This window comes from Lemur catta, chromosome 14 (genome assembly GCF_020740605.2).
Source record: "Lemur catta isolate mLemCat1 chromosome 14, mLemCat1.pri, whole genome shotgun sequence".
NCBI lineage: Eukaryota > Metazoa > Chordata > Mammalia > Primates > Lemuridae > Lemur > Lemur catta.
Genome location: NC_059141.1, coordinates 2,122,501 through 2,144,719, shown reverse-complemented (window position 1 = coordinate 2,144,719; position 22,219 = coordinate 2,122,501). Strand labels below are relative to the sequence as shown.

Genomic DNA, 22,219 nt, shown 5'->3' with positions numbered 1-22,219 from the left:
CCTGGCGGGAGACCGGCCGTTGCTAATGATTTACAGCAGCCGGGCCTCGCAAGTTGCTCCACAGCTTCCTCGTTCGAAACTTATTTTTGTCAAGGAGCCACTTTAGCTGCCCATAAACACTGCCTTTGGGATCTAAATTCCTCTGAAACCCATACAGACGCTTCATTTCATTTCTTCGCTTGTCTGTCTCAGTTTCCCGCACGGATCAGACCTCGGCAGAAGGTAGCTTAAAGCCGCCTGCTGCCCCCGACACGTCACACGAGCACAGCACTTCACAGTTTGGGGCTCCGTGCGGCCTCTGCTGCTGCGCCCGTGCCGTGGGACACTTCCATGCCTCTGACCATCTCCCTGCCACACAGAGGGGTCCTGGGGGCCGGGGCTGGTCACCGGGAAGGCCTGCGTGTTGCCGCTGCCTCACCTGAGTCGGGCAACGGCTGCCCCACCACGTCTGCGTTGGAGCAGCTGCCTGGCCAGGCCCCGGGGGGCAGGCCTCCCACACCCCCGGCTCTGCTCAGCCCTCCTGGCTGGAACAGTGGGGTCGGGAGACACACCCTTCCCAGCAGGACACCCGCCTTCTTCCCCGTCCCTACCCTCCTTCCTGCCTCTGTGCCTGAGCAGGTCTTTGAATGGGACGTGAGGACAGCAGAGGGGCACCTGGGATGTGGCCTGGTGCTGTCCCCGACACTGGGCCAGGAGCCTCCCCCTCCCTCTGAGATGGTCCCTGCGCCACGTCCAAGGTCTGGCTTTGCTCGGATCTCACGTTCATGCTGCCCACCTTTGTCGGGCCGGCTCCTACGGTCCGGCCTCCGCTGCCCTGGGCACACTCGTGCCACACTGTCCTGCTGCCTGCGTGGCCGGAAGGGACTGCAGGAGGCTGGCCTCACCCTCCGCAAGGGCTGTTTGAGATTCTGAAGGTCCTTCGAGGCCGTGTTCTTTCTTCAGGCTGTCGGTGGCCTGGGGAGGACCACGTGCACGCTGGTCAGGGAACACGGAAGGTGGCCACTCACTGGGAAGGAAGGTGCCGGACAGCCTTGCTGCAGACACGCCGCTGGCACTCGGCTCAGAGCTCCCACCCTCCCCGCTGACGCCTTCCAGCCTGAGTCCAGCCCCAGCCATCCCCGAACCACCCCTGTGTCTGTGCTGGCCTTGTCCCCACACAGGAGGGACACCCCCCAACCCCCACCTCCACGTGAGAAAGTAGATTCTGGTGGCTGAGACCTCGTCTTCGCTCAGAGCAGCTGGCAGAACCTGCACCTGTCAGGGCAGAGCAGCAAATGGGCCCCGGACAGCAATGCTGGGGCCACCGCTCCAGGGCTATTCAGATGGAGGGACAGGCACTGAGGGTCACATGCATAAGCCCCGTGGCTCAGGGTCCCTGCAGAGGCCTTGGTTTCCTTTGGAGTTTGGGACTTCCTTGGGCTCCAGGGGAGCGTGGACATCGTGGTTCACACCGTTCACCCGGGAAGCAAAGGCGAGGCGCGGGCCCTCACGGGAACAGCCAGGGCAGTAGGATGAGCCGCTGGGTGCCAGCTGAAACCCATCATTGTCCCCTTCCGGCTCATGTGTTGAAGGGAGTGTCGCCTTTGCTTTCAGTGGTGCTGACATCCTGTGTTTACTCTGGGAAGAAGAAAGTGTCACCCTGTGAGGTCACCCTGTGAGCTGGCCCCTGAAGGTGCAGCTCTCTCGCGGCCCGGGCGGAAGTGGCACCATTGGGGCAGGAGGTGCTGCCGACAAACGCGCCACGTGAGCCATCCTGGCGCGTCCTGGCAGGGGACGCTGCCCTCAGCCCTGTGTGCTTCCTACTGGCCTGTGTGTCGTCTCTAGTGTTCACGCCACGAGTCCTTTCTCAGGTACGTACGTTGCGAGTATTTTCTCCTGGGCCGCAGTGTGCCTTCACGGTATCCTTTGACACGCAGAGTTTTTTAATTTTTATGAAGTCTGGTTTATGCATCTTTTTTCTTTCAGGGTCAGTCCTTTGTGTGTCCTGCTCGAGAAACATTTGCCTGTCCCAGGTCCACAGAGATGGCGTCCTGTGTTTTTCCAGAAGTTGTATAGTTTTGGCTTTTATGGTTAGCTCTGTCACACGTCTCAGATTGTTTCCTCTACGTGATGTAAGGGTTGAGGGTTGTTTTTCTCCCTGAATGGATGTCCGTTGCTTTCGAGAATATTTCCTTTTCCATTGAATCGTGCCTTGTCAAAACTCAGGGGACAGCACATGGAGGAGTCTTTTCCCTGGACTCTGGTTCTGTCCCGCGGATCTGTCTGTCCTTGTGCCAGTGCCACAGTGTCTCACTTACCACGGCTGTTTAACAGATACAGGACTCCTGGGATTTTCCACACCACCTTTCGTCTGTTTTGGTAAATTGTGTTTTACAGAGAATTTGTTCATTGTTTTCTGTTGTCCATTGTAATGACATCCTCCTCGTATCCTTTCATGTTCATGGTGTCTGTGGCAGTGCTTTCTTCTCAGGCTTTCTCCCAGCATCTCTCTGCTCTCACAATCACGTTGGCTTCTCTGCAGCCTCAGGACCTTTGCACATGCTGTTCCCTCTGCCTGGAAGACTCATCCCCCCCCAACTTTGATTCGGTAATTCCTAATCAGTCTCTAAAGTGCACCGATGTGTGACTTACGGAAGAGAGCCTTCCTGTTTCTCAACCCCCTCAGTCCTGCTGTTGGCCGAGGGTAAGGAAGGCCCTTCAGTCCTGTGTTCCCAAGGCACTGAATGCTTTTCCTATGTAGCACCTACTGCAATTGCTCTTAAATTCTTGTGTGATAAATGCGGAGACTTAGTATGTCCCTGAATGGGACAACTCAATATTTTGCAGAAGTCAATTGTCTCCAAGCTATAAATTCTGTATGGTATCAAACTGATTTTAAAATTATATAGGAGAGTAAATGCACAAAAATAGCTAAGGAAATTTTAAAAGATTCTGAGAGAAGATTTGCCTTTCTAGGAATAAAAATATATTTTTAAAAACTACAGAAATTAACAATAGATAGTATCTGGCCAGGAATACCCGAAAAAGGTCAGTAAAAGGAAATTTAAAAAAGGAATTTAGAAGCTGATAATGTGATATATCAAATCAGTGGAAAAGATGAGCTGACCCCTCAATATATGGTTTGGGGATAATTTGTTCCCCATTTGGAAAGAAATAAAGTTAAATTTCTCCTCATGTCAAACACAAAATTAAATCCTGGAAAGATTAAAGAGCTGAAGGCTAAAACTATGAAAACTATCAAAGTACTAGGCTAAAATGTAAGAAAATTTTGTTTTTTAATCTTAGAATGGAGAGTATCATCCTAAAAAAAAAAAAAACTAGAATCCATAAAGGAAAATATTGACTTACCCTCCCCTTAATTTTAGTGTATCATTTATTTATGGTTAAAGCTCTTTGTGTTCTGTTTAGTATTTCTTTGCCACAAGGTTATAAAGATATTCTCCCATGTCATCTTCTGAAGACTTTATCATTTCATCTTTCATATTTAGCTGGACTAGACTTTGGTGTGAGGTGGGGGTCAGGCTGAGGCACAGCCAGCTGACTGGGCACCCTTGCTGACCTGGCCTCATTTTGTCATACGTGTGGGTATTTCTGTACTCTATCCCATTCCACTAGATTTCAGTCTCTCTTTGCACCAGTAATACATTGTTTTAACTACTACAGCTTTAGGCTTTACAATCTTGTGGTCCAGCTTTTCCAGTTTTATTTTTCTTCAAAATTATGTTGCTCTACTTAGTCGTTTGTACGTCCATGTAAATTTCGGAATCGTTGATGTTCACCAAAGTGAACTTGCTGGCATTTGGATTGTGTTTAACCTACAGGCCAATTTGGGGCAAACTGCGTCTTTACAACATTGAGTTTTCTAATCCATGGACATAGTATATCTCTCCAGTTATTTAAACATTTTTTCTCAATTATGTTTTTGTGGTTTTCAGTGTGCCAGTTTTAAATAACTCATAGTTATTTTTTGATATTTGATGTTTTGCCACCATTGTGAATATCTTTTTTGATAGAATCTTTCAAAATTTTCCCTTTCTAATTATTTGCCACTATAGGGTTGTTTTCAGTAGCAAAAAATATAGAATGTTTCAACACGGCACTGTTTCTGTGAATGTGCTTTCAGCTCTGCAGTGGATTCTTCCACAGCCACTATAAAGAATGAGGTGGAGCCACAGGGGCTGATGGGGACAAATCCTCCAGGGGAAACAAGATGAGAATAATATAAAAATTATGATCCATCCCATGGTTTTAAAACTATATTTAAATGTCTATGTGCTGGTAAAGTCCTTCCAACAAAGTCTAGAAAGACTGACAGCCCACTGCCTGTAAGTCGACCAGGTTTAGGCAGAGCTGGAATGAGGATTAAACTTTCCCTCCCAGTATACGTTCATTGCTTTTATTTTTATAATAAGCCTGGATTATAAGCAGGCCAAAAAAAAAAAGATTATTATCTGTTTAATGCCTGTCTTTCTTCAGCTCGGAACCTGGCGCACCCCAAGGCTTCCACAAGTACTCAGAATGGAGTCCACCTTCTGGGACCCGCTTGGCCTGCATGGGGGCTGTCGGGTCTTAGTGTGGAGCCGCTTTTCTGTAGGAGAGCGTGCGCTGCACACTAACACAGTCACTGCATGCTATGGAGCAGGACCACGGCAGACGGTGAAAGCCTCGGATTCTCAGTGGACTGGCGTAGCGTGGTGTTGAGCCACGTGTCCTGAGCACAGGAGCAGATGCCACGGTCTGGGTGCTTCACCTCTTCTGTGCCATGGACCCCTGGGTCAGGCTGGTGACACCTGTGGACCCCTTTCTCAGAACAGTGTTTTCAAGTGCACAAAAATAAAACACTTAGGATCACAAAGAAAATTAAGTCTATTGCATAGTTATCAAAACTTTTTAGATAAAATATGTGATATTGTTATGAAAGAGCTTCCTTATTACTGATCTAAATGACAAGATCTAGGAGGTTCGCTAATTGCTAAAATTCCCAAGTCATGCTAACCATAAACAGTCTTTCAAGATCTCTACAAAATGTCCTTGATACTGCTACATCTACTGTAGTTTGTTGCTTGTATTCATGAGGAAAGGAAATGCAAAATTTTATAGCAGTTAGTGAAAATAAAGATGTAATTTTGTTTTCCCTTCAAGTTCATGGATCCTAGGTTGTGAACCCCTGCCTTGGTCGAAGACGTGTTGAGAAACACCATTTCCTTGACAGTTGGGTTTGCAAAAGCTGGGGTGCGGGGAGCAGCAATAACCCAGGCAGACGAGCCCCTCCCCTCGGGGCTTATGCTCCCGTGGGGAGACAGTACAGGAGCTAGTTAGGTCAGACCTGTGCTTCCTTAAACGGTGTGAGTGCCAAGCAGAAAACTAACATGGAAGGGAGGTGGGAAAGGTGTGCGGATGGGGACTGGGGTGAGGGTGTTAATTTTAGGCAGGCAGGGAAGGGAGTAAGACCTGAGTTGGGGAGCACAGCAGATGCTTTTGCAGAAGAGAGTTCCAGAGAGAGGGAAGAGCAGAGACAAAGCCTCAGGCAGGAGCTTCCCTGGGGCACAGGCAGGCTAGCCCGGCGGGAGGAGAGGGCAGGGCAGTGGGGCCTCGTGTTGCTGGAAGGTCCTCGGAGGTGTGTGGCAAAGGTGCTGTGCCTTGCATGTTAAAGGACCCTCTGGCTGCTGTGCTGAGCCAGGCAGAGGTCCAGGGCATGGGCAGGGGCACGGGGACTGCCGAGAGGCTGCCGCCATCCGCCAGGGAGCACTGACGTGGCTCAGAGCAGGGTGGCAGGGGTGGGATCCACTGAGACCCAAGATCCAACTTAGACAACAAGTTTTAAAGAAATTTGAGAAAAGAACTAGTATGTTCAAAATAATAGGACTTGAGTATTCTGAAATGTTGGGAAAATAATTAGTTTTTAAAAGCCATCTTGAAGGATTATTTTTCCTCCAGGAGAAATTTAACTTCAGGAGTGACCTTGGAGGAGAAGCCGTGTGTGTGTGTGTGTGTGTGTGTGTGTGTGTGTGTGTGTGTGTGTACACGCTCCACTGGAGACCAAGGCAGCCTTGGGGCCAGGGCTGGGCAGGACCTTGCGGGGAGCCTGGACCTAATCGGCGTCACCCCAGGCAGGAGTCGGGGGCCATGGTCTTCAGTGGCCTGGAGCTAGAAGCCAAGTGGGGGCCTGCAAGACCACCTTACCCTTCTGAGCTGTGTGGATGCCAAGCAGCCCCTCCTGGAGAGCAGATGGAGGGAGGAGGGCCCTTGCCCAGCTCAGGGCAAAGACGTAGCAGCACCCTGATCCCACGTGCCAAGGAGATGCCTGAGTCCTAGCAGGGTTCTCCAGGAAGTATGGTTTCCCCAGACCCTAAGAGTAAATGTTCATGAAAAACAACATTCATTTTATATGCTTTGATAAAGCCACAGGACATTTTTATTTTTTATAATAGATTTATTGAGAAATAATTCACATATCATACATTTCACCCATTTAAAGTATACAATTCAATGGTTTTTAATGTATTCATTCATATGTGCAACTGTTACCACAGTCAATTTTAGAAGATTTTTATCACCTCCAAAAGAAACCCCTACCATTTAGTCATCACCCCATCTCACCCCACCATGTCCCCCAACCCTAAGCACCTACTAATCTGACTGTAGTCACCCTACTGATCTATCAAACCCTGAGTCTGGTTCCTTCTCTTGCACCATATATTTGCACCCATTAATCAATTTCTCTTCATCCTCCCCTCCCCCTTCCTGGTCTCTGATAACCACCAATTACTCTCTTCATGAGATCCACCGTTCTAGCTCCCACGTGTGCGTGAGAATACGAATGTTTGCCGTTCTGTGCTTGGCTTGTTTTGCCTGACACGATGACTTCCAGGTGCATCCATGTTGCTGCAAGTGCAGGATTTCGTTCTTTTTCATGGTTGAATCATATTCCACTGTGTATATGTCACGTTTTCTCTATCCATTCATCCACTGATGGGCCTTTAGGTTGATCCCGTGTTTTGGCAGTTGTGAATAGTCCTGTGACAATCACGGGAGTGCAGGTATCTCTTCCACGTATTGATTTCCTTTCTTTTGGATAATTACCTAGCAGTGGAATTGTTGGATCACGGGGTAGTTGTACTTTTAGTTGTTTGAGGACTGTACTAATTTACATTCCCACCAACAGTGTATGAGGGTCCCCCTTTCTCCACATCCTCGCCGGCATCTATTAGTGCCTTTTGATAAAAGGCATTTTAACTGGGGTGAGATGATATCTCATTGTAGTTGTGATTTGCATTCTCTGATGACTAGTAATGTTGAGCATTTTTTCATGTACCTGTTGCCCATTTGTATGTCTTCTGAGAGATATCTGTTCAGATCTTTTGCCTATTTTTAATTATTTGATTTTTCGCTATTGAGTTGTTTGAGCTCCTTATATATTCTAGTTGTTAATCCCTTGTCAGATGGGTAGTTTGCAAATATTTCCTGCCATTCTGTGGGTTGTCTCTTCACTTTGTTGATCATTTCCTGTGCTGTGCAGAAGCTGTCTCGCTTGATGTGATCCCACGTGTCCAGTTTTGCTTTGGTTGTCTGTGCTGTTGAGGTCTTACCCAAGAAATCTTTGCCTGGACCAATGCCCTGGAGCGTTTCCCCGATGTTTTCTTCCAGTAGTTTTAAGGTTTCAGGTGTTAGATTTAAGTCTTTAATCCATTTTGATTTGATTATTTTGTGTATGATAAGAGAATAGGGATCTAGTTTCATTCTTCTACATATGGTTATCCAGTTTTCCCAGCACCATTTATTAAAGACACTGTCCTTTCCCCATTGTACGTTCTTGGCAGCTCTGTCAAAGATGAGTTGGCTGTAAATGCTTAGATTTATGCCTGGGTGCTCTATTCTCTTACATTGGTCTATGTGTCTGCTTTTATGCCAGTACCATGCTGATTTGATTACTCTAGCTTTGTAGTAAATTTTGAAGTCAGGTAGTGTGATGCCTCCAGCTATTATCTGACTTTTTGATTATAGGCATCCTAGGATGCTATCTCATTGTAATTTGGACTTGCATTTACCTGATAATTAATGACATTGAGCATCTTTTCATGCGTTTATTGTAAATTTGTATATCTTTGGCAAAATGTCTATTCAGATCATTTGCCCATTTTTATTTTTTTTGTTTTGAAGCAGTGCATTTTATTAAAAATCTTACAATTCTGCAATGCCAGAATCTTAGACCCTCTCGTTTATGTGTTCCATGTGAGTAGATTTTCCAGGAAAGTAAAATAAAAATAAAAGAAAAATGATACAAATATTTTGCAAAAAGCAGATATTTCAGTGTCATTTTACCTTTTTTTTTTTTTGCAAAACCATTATTCAGCTATGTTGGTGAACCCAGTTTTGTTAGATTGATTCTTTGCCTCCTTTATTCTTTTTAGGATTTTTTTTCCATTTTTAAATTGAATTATTTGTCCTCGTTATTGATTTGTAAGTGTTCTTGATATATTCCGGATATAAGCCCCTTATCCTCTTATCAGATATGTTTAATATGATTTGCAAATACTTTCTCCCATTCTTGGGTTGTCTTTTCACTTTCTTGATAGTGTCTTTTGAAGCATAGGAGTTTTTAGTTTTGATGAAGTCAATTTATCTTTTTTTCTTTTGTGGCTCGTGTTTTTGATATCACATCTAAAACCTGTGTCGCATCCATTGTGGCAAATAAACTTGCCAGATTCCTGTCACAGCTATTGTCAAGTCTGAGGTCAAGAAAAGCATTCTGTTTCCTTCTAAGAGTTTTAGTTTTTACATTTAGGTCTTTGATCCATTTTGAGTTAACTTTTGTATATGGCACGAGGTAAGAATCCAACTTTGTCCTTTTGCATGTGGCTACCAGTTGTTCCACACATTTGTTGAAGAGACATTCTTTTCCCGTTGGATGGTCTTGGCACCCTTGTCAAAACTCAGTTGACCATAGACACACAATTTGTTTCTGGACTCTCAATTCTATTCCATTCATCTATATATCTGTCTCATGCCAGTACCATGGTGATGACTGTTGCTTTGTAGCAATTTTTGAAATAAAAAAGTGGAAATGTGATTCTGATCAGGGTTGCACTGAATTTGAGTATTTTCATCATACCAGTCTCTGCGCCTCTCTGCGCCTCTCCTCCACCCCACCCGTTTCCTGGTCTGGTCTCTGTCTTCCCGCTGCAAAGCCCCAGTGCAAATCCCAGGCAGCCTCACAGCACCAGCACCCAGACCGCTGGCCTCGTGTTCCAGGCCAATCCAGCTGGCTGTGAGTGGGCCGTTCCCTGCCCTGGCTGCCGCAACAGGAAGGCCGGGTGTGAAACAACAGCGTGGGCACAGTGTTCTCCCAGACCTGGCCCTGCCTGTCTGTTTGCAGAACACTTGGAAAATATGGATAAACCACCTGTTAATTTGGCTGTTACTCTGACTGGTATTTCTCCCACACATCTGTGTCTATATATATTATATATTCTTTCTTGTCTTCTCTCTTCATAGAAATTTACAAATTGGAATTATGTTATGCATATAGTATTATATGCTTGCTTCACTCAGTTTTATCTCATTTGGTGTTTACCATTCTTTTACACTGGAAAACATAATCTCTGTGGCTTAATAGGATAGATAGTATTCCATTATATGGCTATATAATAATTTAATGACCAATTCCTATTTTTAGCCATTTGGGTTCTTTCCAATTTTTTAATAAATATTACCATACCAGCCAATCTTGTACTTAAAAGTCTTCTTTAATTTCTGATTATTTCCTTAAGATTGATTCCTAGAAGTAGGATTAGTGGGTCAAAGGATATGAACATTTTTAAGCCTCTGGATATGATGGCCAGTGGATTTCCAGATTTCCAAGAGCTATCCCAATCTGCTCTTCCACCAACAGCTGTAAGAATGCCCATTCCTCCATCAACAGTTCTGAGGATTAGCTTTTAAGAAAATTCTTTTCAAATTTAATAGGTGGAAAAGAAATTCATCTCCTTATTTTAATTTGGCATGCATTTTTAAGGGAGGTTGAATATAATTTGCTAAGCTTATTGATCACTTCTGTTGTTCCCTTGTGAATTGACTGTAAATTTGCCTGTTTTTTCTTTAGGGTGTTCGAGTCTTACTGATTTGCAAAAGCTCATTGTATACTAAGGAAATAAACCCTTTGTGGTTGCAGCTTTCTCTTCTCTCTCTCCTGGTGGCTCCGTCCCACACTGGCCCTGGGTTCTGCCAACCTCATGACAGTACACTGTGCAGTGAAGAATTTGGTCCCTTCTAGGCGGAAACATGACTCTCAGGTTTGGTCTTGGCTCACGAGCCGCGCCCCATGGTGGCCGAGTGAGCTGCGCTGACGCCGGGTTGTTCACAGCCCTCCTTCTGCACGGGGTTGGGAGGTGACGTGGTCGACTGGGGCAGCTTGGTGTGGGGGACACCCCTGTTCCTTTGTGACCCTTCGTTTCTTGTTCAGCCAACGCCTCTAACTCTGTTACTCATTCTGAGTCTGCCACCAAAGTTATCAATCACCTTTATTTTCCTCCTCTTTGTCCCATCCTGCGGCCGCCCCACCCCTGTCCCCTTGCCAGCAGGAACAGAAGCTGACTTTCACTGAGCCCTGTGGGTACCTGCTGAGGTACCCTTGCAGCCCAGACCCCATGCTGCCCTCCCAGCCCTGCACCATGTGACCAGCTCAGTGTGCCTGCCCACTGTCCCTGCCGACATTGGAGATGCTGCATGGACTTGAGAGGCACCTGTGCACACAGGCATCGTGGTCCCCTCCTACCGCCCCATGTGTGGACCACACGTTGACACGAGGAAGCCCGTGGGAAGTGCAGGGAAGCGGCTCTGCACAGGCCTCCTGGTGGTTGCACAGGTCCTGAGAGGAATGAACCTCTGCCCCCGGCGTTGGGAGCATGGATGTGTGGCATTGGGCATGTCCTGCAGTGAGGCCTCCTGAGCCCCAGCTGACCTCCACTGGGCAAGCCGGTTCCCAGCTACGGCCTGGCCAGTGGCCTCGGCAGAGTTGGGCAACTTGGTTGTGCTCTCCCCAGGGAATGTGATTTCTCCTTGCACTCATGTGTGTACGCCCTCTCCCTCCCTCTCCCTCCCTCTCCCTCGCTCTCCCTCTCCCTCCCTCTCCCTCCCTCTCCCTCACTCTCCCTCTCCCTCCCTCTCCCTCGCTCTCCCTCTCCCTCCCTCTCCCTCCCTCGCTCTCCCTCCCTCTCCCTCCCTCGCTCTCCCTCCCTCCCTCATCCTCCCTCCCTCTCCCTCCCCCTCCCTCTCCCTCTCCCTCTCCCTCCGCCTCCCTCTCCCTCTCCCTCCCTCTCCCTTCCTCTCGCTCTCCCTCCCTCTCCCTCTCCCTCCCTCTCCCTTCCTCTCGCTCTCCCTCCCTCTTCCTCCCTCCCTCTCCCTCCCTCTCCCTCTCCCTCGCTCTCCCTCTCCCTCTCCCTCGCTCTCCCTCTCCCTCGCTCTCCCTCCCTCTCCCTCCCTCTCCCTCGCTCTCCCTCTCCCTCCCTCTCCCTCTCCCTCCCTCTCCCTCGCTCTCCCTCTCCCTCCCTCTCCCTTCCTCTCGCTCTCCCTCCCTCTCCCTCCCTCCCTCCCTCTCCCTCCCTCTCCCTTCCTCTCCCTTCCTCTCGCTCTCCCTCCCTCTCCCTCCCTCCCTCACTCTCCCTCCCTCTCCCTCCCTCTCCCTTCCTCTCGCTCTCCCTCCCTCTCCCTCCCTCCCTCCCTCTCCCTCCCTCTCCCTTCCTCTCGCTCTCCCTCCCTCTCCCTTCCTCTCGCTCTCCCTCACTCTCCCTCCCTCTCCCTCCCTCGCTCTCCCTCTCCCTCGCTCTCCCTTCCTCTCCCTCTCCCTCCCTCTCCCTCGCTCTCCCTCTCCCTCGCTCTCCCTTCCTCTCCCTCTCTCTTCCGTTCTTCCTGAAGATATCTGAAACCTGAATCAGTGGAAAGAGCATGGGGTTTGGAGACTTCACCTGGTGTCTGGCTTTTCCAGCCTCGTGACCTCCCTGGACTGCAGCTTCACCCCCTAGGCGCGGCCCTGGCGCAGAGCTGCGTGAGAGGCCCGGAGCAGACAACGTGGAGAAATTGCTCCGTAGACCACCAGGTGCCGTGAGGTGGGTGTTTGCTGTTTGAAAATGTGTAGAATATTCTACTCACTCTAGAGAGTATAAGAGGTGATCTCTGGGGATTCTTGAATGAGAAATTACGTCCATTTGCTCCTGAAGCAGTGCCCACCCTCGTCTTGTCCCTAACCCCAGTCTTGCCAGAGGGACACATTGCCCTTGTAGACGCCCGCAGTGCCAGGCACTTGGTGGGGCACTCAGCCGAGACTGGGTGCCCCCGATCCGGAGGGGACAGGGGTGAGGAAGGCACCGGCGTGTGTCTCTTTAAGCAGCTCAGGTCTCCCCAGGGTCTCAGGAGACCAGTGGGAAAGCCGGAGGCTGGAGGCCTCAGACAGCTCCCAGGAAGACTTGGGGAGAGCATGGGGTCCCCACTCTGCAGGGGCCAGAGGTCAGGGCAGGCTTTGCAGAGGAGAATGCTGGGGCTTAGAAGGGATGGCTGACTGGGAGTCAGCCAGGTTTTCTCTCTGCCGGATCCTAACGTCCTGGCGTGTGGGGACCGGAGCCTGTGGGCCTGTATGTCCTGCGTAGCCGCTGGCCCTGGTGCGGCGCAGAGCAGACCAGCAAACAGACGCACCAAGCTGGCTGTGCTCCCTGGAGATCGCGTCTCTGGGCCGTCACAGACCTGTGAGAGCTCGCCTGGGAACCACCGTGAGCTTTGCCGAGGACGAGGTCCCTGGGTTTTAAGCTGTGGCTGGACTCAGAGCCGATGGGCACCTGCTCTTGTCGTGAGCTCAGGCAGCTGGTCTCGGCCGGGGGTGCAGTGGGGGCTGCGTCCACCCTGTCTCCCCGGCCCCGGAACGGCAACTTGCTCCCTGTGGAACCTGCGGCTCTACATGGGGACATGACAAACGACCAAAAAATCAATTTGTAATCTGATTGGAGGTTTTTGATTTCCTCTGATGAGTTTAAATTTCATTAAAAGCAACCTTATTCCGACATAAAAGGAATCCTTGAAGGGTAAAACAGGGGATTGTCTCACTGAGTATAAAGCATCCCAACTCTTTTGTGTGATTTATTCATGGCATTAATTGGGAGGGCCAACCTGTGGTGTCCGTTGGCAGCTGCGCCGTTATCAGGGGCTGGGATCGGCCCGGCGAGCTCAAAGCACAAGGACTCACATTCAAAAATCCCTCTTTGGCGTATTGACACTTCAGTTATCAACAACCCTTTTCATCTGCTGGGAGGGAGATCGCAGCTCGCGGGGCCGGGTGAGCCACAAATCACCGCGCGCTGCCTCTGCATTCTCTTAATTGTATGTATTCTCTGGAAAAATGATCATTGTGGCCTCTTGTCTTGATGAGAAATTGACATTTCTGAGGACTTCTCTGGGCGCTCCACGCCGGGGAGATAAGGCCGGCGTTGTTGTAAAGGGGGGCAGCCTTTCTTCCGTCCAGGGGCCGCCCACTGCCCTCGTTGGCCCACTTGATGAGTATGGATTTCATGAGGTCTTTTTCAGCATTTGAACTATAAAAGGTTCAGAATGACACCACCCCTTATAGACAAAAGATAACCTTGCCCTTTGAATATATTGATTCTTTATTAACTAGGCTGTTTAATGCAATGAAATGAGGCATTAGATTGAAGCCCATTTCAAGTGCTTTGAATAATCTTTAAAAGCTTGAAAGACCTTAAAAGGCAGCCCCGACAGTAAGCGGCGCACACGCTGAAAGAACGCAGCCCTCACTTCTGATTGGAAACGCAGCCCTGATACAAGGTCTCTGTTCCCAGGTGACGGGGAGCCGGGCACTCCTGGCACCAGTTCCGAGTGGGAAGGAGGTGACTTGTCGGGCGACACCCTCTCCAGCCCCAGCCTCCGGCACCTTGGGAGGGGCCGGCAGCGGCGGGCTGCGGGTTTGCACCCACAAGCCTCTTTGCTGTCTCTCTAAGGCTGAAATAAGGACCCGATTGTGACTGACAGGAGAAAAAGGTATTCACAAGTTTCTTTATGTTTTGAATAGTTGTTTCCTGTTTTGCTCAGCAGAACAAGTAATTAAGATGACATTTGTGAGCACTAATTTGGATCACACTTATGCGTATGTGTTAGAGAGCTGCAAGCCAACACATGCAGACCCAGCCTCTCACTGAGGGGAAAATGAAATGCGCCGAGTGCGTGGAACGGGAGCCCGGGACCTCACAGGAGCCCATCGGCCTCTAAGTTAGAGCCCCAGTGTCGATGGCAGGGCTTGCATGGTCGGTGCAATTGGCTACAGCTAGGTACAGACGACAGCGGCCAGGGCAGGGCATGGGGTCTGTTGTGCCACTGAGGTGGACGTGGAATGGTGTCCCTCATGTCTGACCTCAGCCAGCACCAGTCTGGGCGGCCCCATGTCTGCCCACCCCCCAGAGCCTTTGCTGAACCTGGGTCTCGCCCAGGTGACACAACAGTGGCTATAAAAGGAGTGTGTTGGAGGCGGCCGGACCTGCCAAACCCTCCAGTTCAGAAGCAGGGGGGCTGGGCCAGGGTCACAAAGCCCCCCACAAGCCTTGGGATTGTTTGCACACTCAGAGACCAGTGGTTGAACAATGAGTGTGACACCCCAGTGTGGCCCCTAGAAGTCTGTGACACAGAAACATCGTACAACACACGTATAGATGGTGCCGCTGGGGTCAGAACCATCGAAGTAGTGACTTGCCGACTTTCTCTCTGCAGGCGCGATGACCGAGGGCTCATGTCATCATGGAAGGTTCTCCTATAGATCCTTGTCATTTCGCCCAAGACACAGATTCAGAACCAAGGATGTGCAAATGAAACCCCTGATGTAACTTCTGGGTGTGTATAGCTGGTCATTTTAATAATCAAAACAAAATTACCAAAAGTGAAATTCACAGACAAGAAATACTTTAATTAAATATTGTGTAAAATGAACATTTTATACAGTTAAATATCTGAAAAAATGTACAGATAAAACAATCTTATTGTAGGGTCTTTAACAGTAAAGTCTACCATTTAGTGAAGCGCTCAGTCTTGAGACAATGAAGCGATGAAGGCGTTGACTATTTCATCTAAACACAAACCAAGTGAGGGCATGAGGAAGCTTGCGAACATTAACACGTACATGTGAGCTCTTTTTTAGATCAAACCCTTACTTATACAAAATAAAACGGAGGCAATTTAGTTCCAAAGTGACTTCTCAGGCTTTTCCACGTAGCTAAGCCTTGTCAGCCGTCACAAAGCCAGACTGGGACGCACTGACCACTGGGGACATTCTGTTTATTTCATTTAGTCCCTTGAATGAACACTTTCTAAGAAGTTGTGCATTGTTGATTTTTGTCAGAAAAGTTTTTTAAAGTCCTTCCTTTTTATTTTAAATTTGATTTCTGCTGCAGTTTGCAAAATGTTTGCTGTGCTATGTCTGCAAAGCATTTAGTGCAAAGGGGAAAAAAACCTGGCCCTGTTGGTCTCACTGTGGGTTTGGCACTAACAGGCACAATATCTGGAGGAGGTCATTCCAGTTTAAAAAGTACAGACAGTGCTGTGGGATCTGACCACAAAAACGTATTGTTAAAAAAAATTAAAAACCAGCCAGTGATGTTGGTTCCCTGTGAAACCTCTCTGACTCGGAGGGCTGCCGGGAGGGTGCAGAGTGCAGCAGAAAGACCCAGAAGGGAGAGACCTATGGAACAGCGGGTTTGTGCTTTTGTTTGTGTGCGTGTGTGTGTTTTTTACACCATAAATCTCCAAATGAAATATTGATTAACAATTGTGGTGTAAGCCTGTGATAAAATAGCACAAAGGTTCTTTAAAGAAGTCCACTTTTAAGGCATCAGAGAAGTTAATGTGGCAAACATTTTAATTAAAACATCAGAAGTAAATTTTATTTTAAACTTTAGGCCTCTGAATTTTTCCAGTATAAACACAGTTCAGCTATGTGGCAAAGTCATGGGTGGCAGCTAAAATGACTTTTTACATTCTACCAAAAAATAAAATAAAGACACAGCCCCAAACGGTGTCACCTCTTCGCGGCTGCTCCACATGCACAGATTCTACTAGGATTTGTCACAGCCGGGTGGCACCGTTTTGTTTTGACTATACAACAAACTTTTTTTTTCCAAAAGTATTTGTTCAGATAACTTAAAAATAATATAAAAATAAACAATGAATTTGACTTTTCCTCAAAATAAAAAAAAAAAGGGACGGAAAGTCTAAACCATAGCATATTTTTGAGTACAAATGAAATGTGTAGGACACTGGTTTGTTTGAACGAAACAGGTCAAAGAGACAGTTCTTGGCTAATGCTCTTCCCAGTATCACAACACCAGGCCATGATCAAGAACCAACACAGACAAGGAAAAGAAAAAGGTGGGAAAAGCAATGTACAAAATTTCAAAGATAAATACAATATTTATAATTGATATGTTACAAAACAAATCCCTTAGCAACTGCAAGTGTTCATGGGAAAGTAAGTGTTGAGTGAAGACCATTTTATCCCTTATAAGACACATAAGGAATAAAACTTGTTTTTCTAAATATTTTAAGTGGATCTGAAAAAAATTCAAGACAAGTGTATAAATATTTAGCTACAACTTTGGCAAAAATCACAAAAGTCTACAATTTTATAACCACATACAAAACACATTAGGGAAGAAGGATCTAGAAGTCAAAAGGACAATTTCTGGTACAAGAAACATAGACCTCACAGTAGCCTAAGAATGCAATAGTATACAGTGCTAGCAAAAGTTGAAAAAATGTTGCAGATCACACTTGCTTAACAGGAAGCTCTAGCAGCGGGAGAATATTGGAACCAACAGACAGTAGCATTTTTTTCTCTGTCAGTGTGCTTGTTGAAGGCAAGAGAATTCAATATCAAAGTTACAATTTCTAACTACAATAAGTTACAAAGTTTCATTTCATTAAGATGAAGTTAAGCAATGATAAACCCTCCCTCCCTCCCTGCCACCCCAGATTCTCCTAATCATATAGTCATCCTTTGTTCCAGTTTGATGGCTCATACCTCCTTGGCCCCCTTTTTTTCACCACAAAAAAATATTTCACATTATAGAGATACACAACCATTGTGAATCTAAGTATGAGTACAGAAAAATGTTTGGAGGCATTTTTCATCAGTGTTTCATGATAATCAAAATGGTGCATTCACAAAGTTTCTCCCAACACATAGCAATTACTAGACATGGCCAAGACGGAGTCAGAAACTTTATACAAAATAGGCGTCGCTTTGTTCTCCTTATTCTTCAGGACTGAGAAATGTGAAAATATGAGAAAAGTTCAGTCAATAAAATGGAATTGTTCATGAAGAAGTAGGCTGTTTGCATGTTGATTCTTAATAGTTTAAATAAAATCTTTAAACAAAGTCTTTTGTAGCATTTCGATTGCTGATTTTTTTGAAGATACTGTTTCCATCAGCATGTCTTAATATACTAAACGTGTCCCCTGAAGTCCGTCCTTTGATGCTGGGTGCTGTGGAAGGTAAACAAAAGTCCCTCACATTGGCGGGACTACCAGCCCAGACATAGCTGCAAGAGAGGAGGAAGAGCAGTTACTGCTGGCAGCGGCCACACGTGTCTCCCTCACCGCGGCCAGGGGCCGCCCCGCCCTTTGCACTTTGTCACCATGAGGTTGGATTTGCAGGATTCTCCTTTACCAGCCTTGGGTGTGGGGGGCAATCTACTTCCTGGGGTGGGGTGCCTACGGGGCCAGAAACCCCGGAGTGCTCTCCTACTGTGCCCTCCTCGAAGCTGTCCTTCGGCAAAGGGACAGGCCTTTGACATTTCTGTGTCAAAGGTTGCTGCTTCCCACACCAACCAGCATTTTCAAAGCAAACGGAGGCCCAGGCTCCCTGGAGGCCGCCTCTGTCCAGAGACATGACCTAGCCTGGTCACTTCTGCGAGGCCAGCTCACAGACCCGGCTCTTGCTCCCTGAGTGAAAACCGGACTTGCCTCAGTCTCCCCCTCTGCTGTCAGGCCTCAGCTCTGACCTGCTCACTGTTCTGCATCGTAATGGTGAGTCAGGGGCCTCACGGATCACAGCCACTCTCAGCCCACCTGCCCTGGGAGCCCCAGCCCAGGCCCAGACTCAGAGCACCGCCTGCGGGAGCTTTCTTCCCCCTCTTGGAAGAGGAAACTTTGTGCCCAGAGTGGCTGACGCTTTCAAACGAACTTTTGGTACAAATGTAATTTAAAATCTTTTAACTATAGTGTTGTTTAATTTTTGAGAATGATTGTTCTCATTCATTTATGTATAACATATTAATACATTTGTTCATGTAGTGATGTGAGCTTCAATTTCTCAGTTCATTAATTTCAACAATATTAATTTATCTCTGACTCACCGTTACAACTTTATGGTTTGGGGACCTGGGTGGGGACACACTGCTTGTGTGGTGCCACCTTTCAACTGGCCTCGACGCCGTGTCCAGGGTTGGGGCTGCGCCCCCCACACCTGCCTCTCAAGCGAGTCTGGTTTGGTGCCCGCTGATGGCTCGCAGGCCAGTCGGCGGCACTTCGGGGCCGGGGCGTCCCTACGTCCGCTAACAGATGTTGTGAAGACAATTATTTCAAATCACTGATACCTTTCCAGTTCCTTTTTTGAGCATTAGTTCATCAAAGTGAAATATGCCACCGACTTCACAAAAGGGCCAGTTTGTCTTCTCCACGGTTACGTCCTCAGCACCCAGCAGAGAGCCTGGCACATAGTAGGCGCTCAGTAAATACTGGTTGAATGGATTCATTTTTTAAAGGAGTAACTGGATTTGATTCGCACTGGGAGGAGCACATACCAAAGGTGGTGTCTGCAAGAGGCCAGACGATGGCCGCTTAATGTGAGTGCCGCGGGCCTCGGCCCCTCAGAGCGCCGTGCGCGAGCTCGCGAGGCCTGGGGCACCCGCCGGGCTGCGCCTGTCAACGCAGCACAGGCCACGTGCAGCTGCACTGCCCACAGGGGCCAGGCACCACGTGCCCACTCCAAGTGGCCCCAGCTGTGGACAGCTGTGTCCAGGTGCTGCCTCCCACGCCCTCGGGGCTGGCCCTTCTCCCTCTCGAATCTTTGAAAGAAATCACTTAGACAAATCGACTCCCGTGCACAGACGGGACTGCCACCCAGCACTGGCACACACGTGGCCCTAGGTCTAAACACACACCCCTTTCCCCAGGATGGCACAGCCTTGCTGGGCTCTCGGTCTGTCACACGAGGCTGAGAACAAAGGCTCAGCCTCAGGGCGATGAAAGCAGGCAGATTTGGGGTACCCTGCCACCCCTGGAGCCCAGGGTGGCAGGGTACCCACCATCCTTGTTCTGAGGCTGTTTTCTCCGCTAGGGAAAAGAAGGCTGCAAGCCCAGGAGCTACAGGCAGGGCTGTGCCCTGTGCCCTGGCTGAGAGGTGCCAGGCCCCGGGGGAAGGGCCCTTTGCTGAACCCGGCTGAAAACGGCCACAGCTGCCTTCAGCAGCTTCTGTGTCCGCTCATGTGTGGTCCCACCCCTCAGGGTGGGGGTGCTTTACTGTGAGGACTAGATTACGTCGGAAGCATGAACTGGACAAAAACTGGAAAACAAAATCTGGTATTTGCTGGGGCTCAACCAACAGGTGTCCTTTCTACGAATCCCGGGCGGGGGAGAATGGCGTCATGGTGGCCCAAAGGACAGCATGCAGCGCACGAGGGGCGCGAGGCCTCCGCACACGCGCCGCGAAGGGGCCGAGCTCCCGCCCCCCGAGGCCCGGCCCCGCCCCGCGCCACCCTCACCTTGCAGTCCGTTCCCGTTGGCGCTGGTGCAGGAGGGGGGAGGAGAGGCCGGGGGCCGGACCACGGGCGCGAAGGCGCTCTTCTGTTTCACTGCGGAGATGACATTGGCAGGTGAGAATGAGAAAATGCCGTGTGTGCTGCTACAGTTTGAAGGGAGGGTGACCGAAGAGGCTGCCATGGTGGGGCTGGACGGCACTACTGCAACAAAGCAAACACGGTCAGCACGCGGCGCGGCGCCGCGCCACCGCGACAGGGGCACAAAAACAGACACGACATGCTTCCGGCTTGGCCACTCTTGGGATAACAGGCAAACCCTTTGGTGGTGGACTTTCTCTTCCAATTGAACAGCCCCATTTTGTTCCAATTTTGGTTTGGTTTCCAATGAGACCGCATCAGGGCCCATTGCGGGTCATTTTGACGCCCAGCCTCCAGGGCCACCCTTCCTTTTACCCAGTAGCTCACATCACCGAACACCCAAGCAATGCACACACTCGACTGTGTAGTGAATATGAAGCTGCGTGATGACGTGTGACAAAAACAGACACTTACTGCCGTAGGGAGAGTTAGCGGAGGAGCCATTAAGAAATCCAGGCGAGCCAGGGACCCCTAGATTGGCCATGGCGCCACTTCCATATCCATTCATGCTAGTGCTGACTGTGTTGTAATTGGACTGCTGGGGAGTACTGCTGGGCACGTATCCTCGCGGGGACACGCTGCTTGTATTGCGACTGTAGCCGACTGTTGAAATCCCCCCCGGCCAAAAATAACGTTATTATCAGCGACAGACACTTGGGGGGGGTTTCCCCGAGAATCTATATCATATATTCAACATTTTCAAGTGACCTTACGGTTTCTTCCTGCCCTAGCGCCTCTAGCCAGCTCGGATAACCTTATCACGCCAACCCTACCGCAGCTGTGTCACGGGCGGCCGCCGGCTCCCACGGGCGGCCGGAGCGCGCTTCGATCTTGCCGTCAGTTGCCTTCGCGCTTCTCTTTAGAAGCAATTACCAACGGCTCGGTTCCTGGCCCGGCCCCCCACGTCCTGTGAACTTTCGGCCTCTGCAGACCTTCAAATGCCACAACTAACAAGGAGAGCTTGTCTGTGGCTGTGACTTCCCTGGAAGGCTGTCTGGGGGTCGCTATTTCTGTCCGGGAGCGGGCGGGGGCCCAGCGACGTGGCTCCTGCCACGGGAGCCGGGACAGACGGGAACCAACGCAGCAGCGCCGCGGGGCGTTGGCCGAGGCTACTGCCTGTGTGGCTTTGAAGAGGGCACCAAAATGGACTCAAACGAGAAGGTTCAGCAGCCTTGGTGGGCCCTGCTGTGGTACGGCGGGTGAGGTACAGGGTGGGGAAACGCAGTGTCTCTCGTGGACCCGTTCCAGACTCGGAACCCAAACCCCATCCGGGCCGGCCCTACACCACAGCTGCCTACAGCTCTGCCCCGTCTCAGGGAAAGCACAGTCACTTACGAAGGCACTGAGGGACACTTCTAGCAAACACCAGCGGCCCGAGTAGCAGCCCGCAGAGCTGCTGTACAGTCTCTGGGCTCTCTGGGCATCGTCTGCCCAGCACTGGCCGGGAGGACCCGCAGAAAGGTCCTCCCCGAGAAAGGACGTGAGCGACGCCAGAGAGGACGGACGCTAGGACACTCCCCAGCCAGGCTCCCAACACGTGCAGCTGCAGCTAAGGCCTCAACCCACCCGTGACGGGTGTCCAGGGAAGGGTCTGCCCGGGGCAGTGGCCTTACCTTGGTCATTGGCTTGTGACGTCTCCGACACGTTGACAGCTAGCTGGCTGCTGAAGGAGTTGACCCCCATCATGCCTGTGTGTGCGGGGGTGTTGCCCAGGGTGGGTATCTGGTTGTGGTTGCGGGGGACGCTGTACAAAGCCTCAGCGATGTCAGCCGCTCGCTTCAGAATGATCTCCTACAGCAGGGACAAGTGGGAGCCCGTCACCCCGGACCAACCTTCACTGGCTACTCCCCCAGGGCCAGGCTTTGGGAATCTTCCAGCCCTGTCCTGCCGAGCCCTCTCCACTCGCCTCAGTGGGGCACATGGTGGAGGCATGCCACTGTCCCTTGGCCCAGACTGTGACCAAACCTGGTCTTCATTTCCTCTGAGAAAATGGTTTACTAATGTGTCTGACAATCTGCTCTATTGTCCTGGGACCCGCAGCCCGAAGAACTCCGAGTCATGCGCGGGGACCAGCGTAGCGTGGAAGGCGCTGGGCTCAACAAACAGGGCCCATGTCTGGAGAGAAGGGCCCTCGTGTCACTGCCCCTGGAAGCCCCTGGGCCACTCCAGGACGGCTGTGGGGTGCCATTCTGCCCTGCCTGGCACCTCAGCACCACCAAATGTGGTCTGCCTGCCACCGAACACTCTAGACAGATCTCCAGGTTGTGCCCCTTCCT

The 22,219-nt window shown here is 49.7% G+C and overlaps 1 protein-coding gene and 1 long non-coding RNA gene across 5 annotated transcripts in view; one reads left to right on the top strand and one right to left on the bottom strand.

Moving 5' to 3' along the window:
- The window catches only part of LOC123649801, a 35,545-nt gene extending 20,566 nt beyond the window's left edge, over positions 1-14,979 (top strand). For 3 of the 4 annotated variants that reach the window (XR_006739144.1, XR_006739142.1, XR_006739145.1), the window contains 6 exons: positions 1,594-1,850; positions 1,966-2,358; positions 10,172-11,072; positions 11,984-12,104; positions 13,842-14,040; positions 14,764-14,979. This is a non-coding gene — a long non-coding RNA (uncharacterized LOC123649801). The remainder of the gene's footprint in view (positions 1-1,593; positions 1,851-1,965; positions 2,359-10,171; positions 11,073-11,983; positions 12,105-13,841; positions 14,041-14,763) is intronic. The other variant, XR_006739143.1, reaches the window with a different exon arrangement.
- A 2,461-nt stretch (positions 14,980-17,440) lies between these two features.
- The window catches only part of EBF3 (EBF transcription factor 3), a 116,493-nt gene continuing 111,714 nt past the window's right edge, over positions 17,441-22,219 (bottom strand). The window contains exons 13-16 of the mRNA XM_045567989.1: positions 21,557-21,734; positions 20,358-20,546; positions 19,809-20,006; positions 17,441-17,585 (exon numbers count right to left, since the gene is read on the bottom strand). Of these exons, the coding sequence (XP_045423945.1) occupies positions 17,554-17,585; positions 19,809-20,006; positions 20,358-20,546; positions 21,557-21,734 (597 nt within the window). The 3' untranslated portion in view covers positions 17,441-17,553. The remainder of the gene's footprint in view (positions 17,586-19,808; positions 20,007-20,357; positions 20,547-21,556; positions 21,735-22,219) is intronic.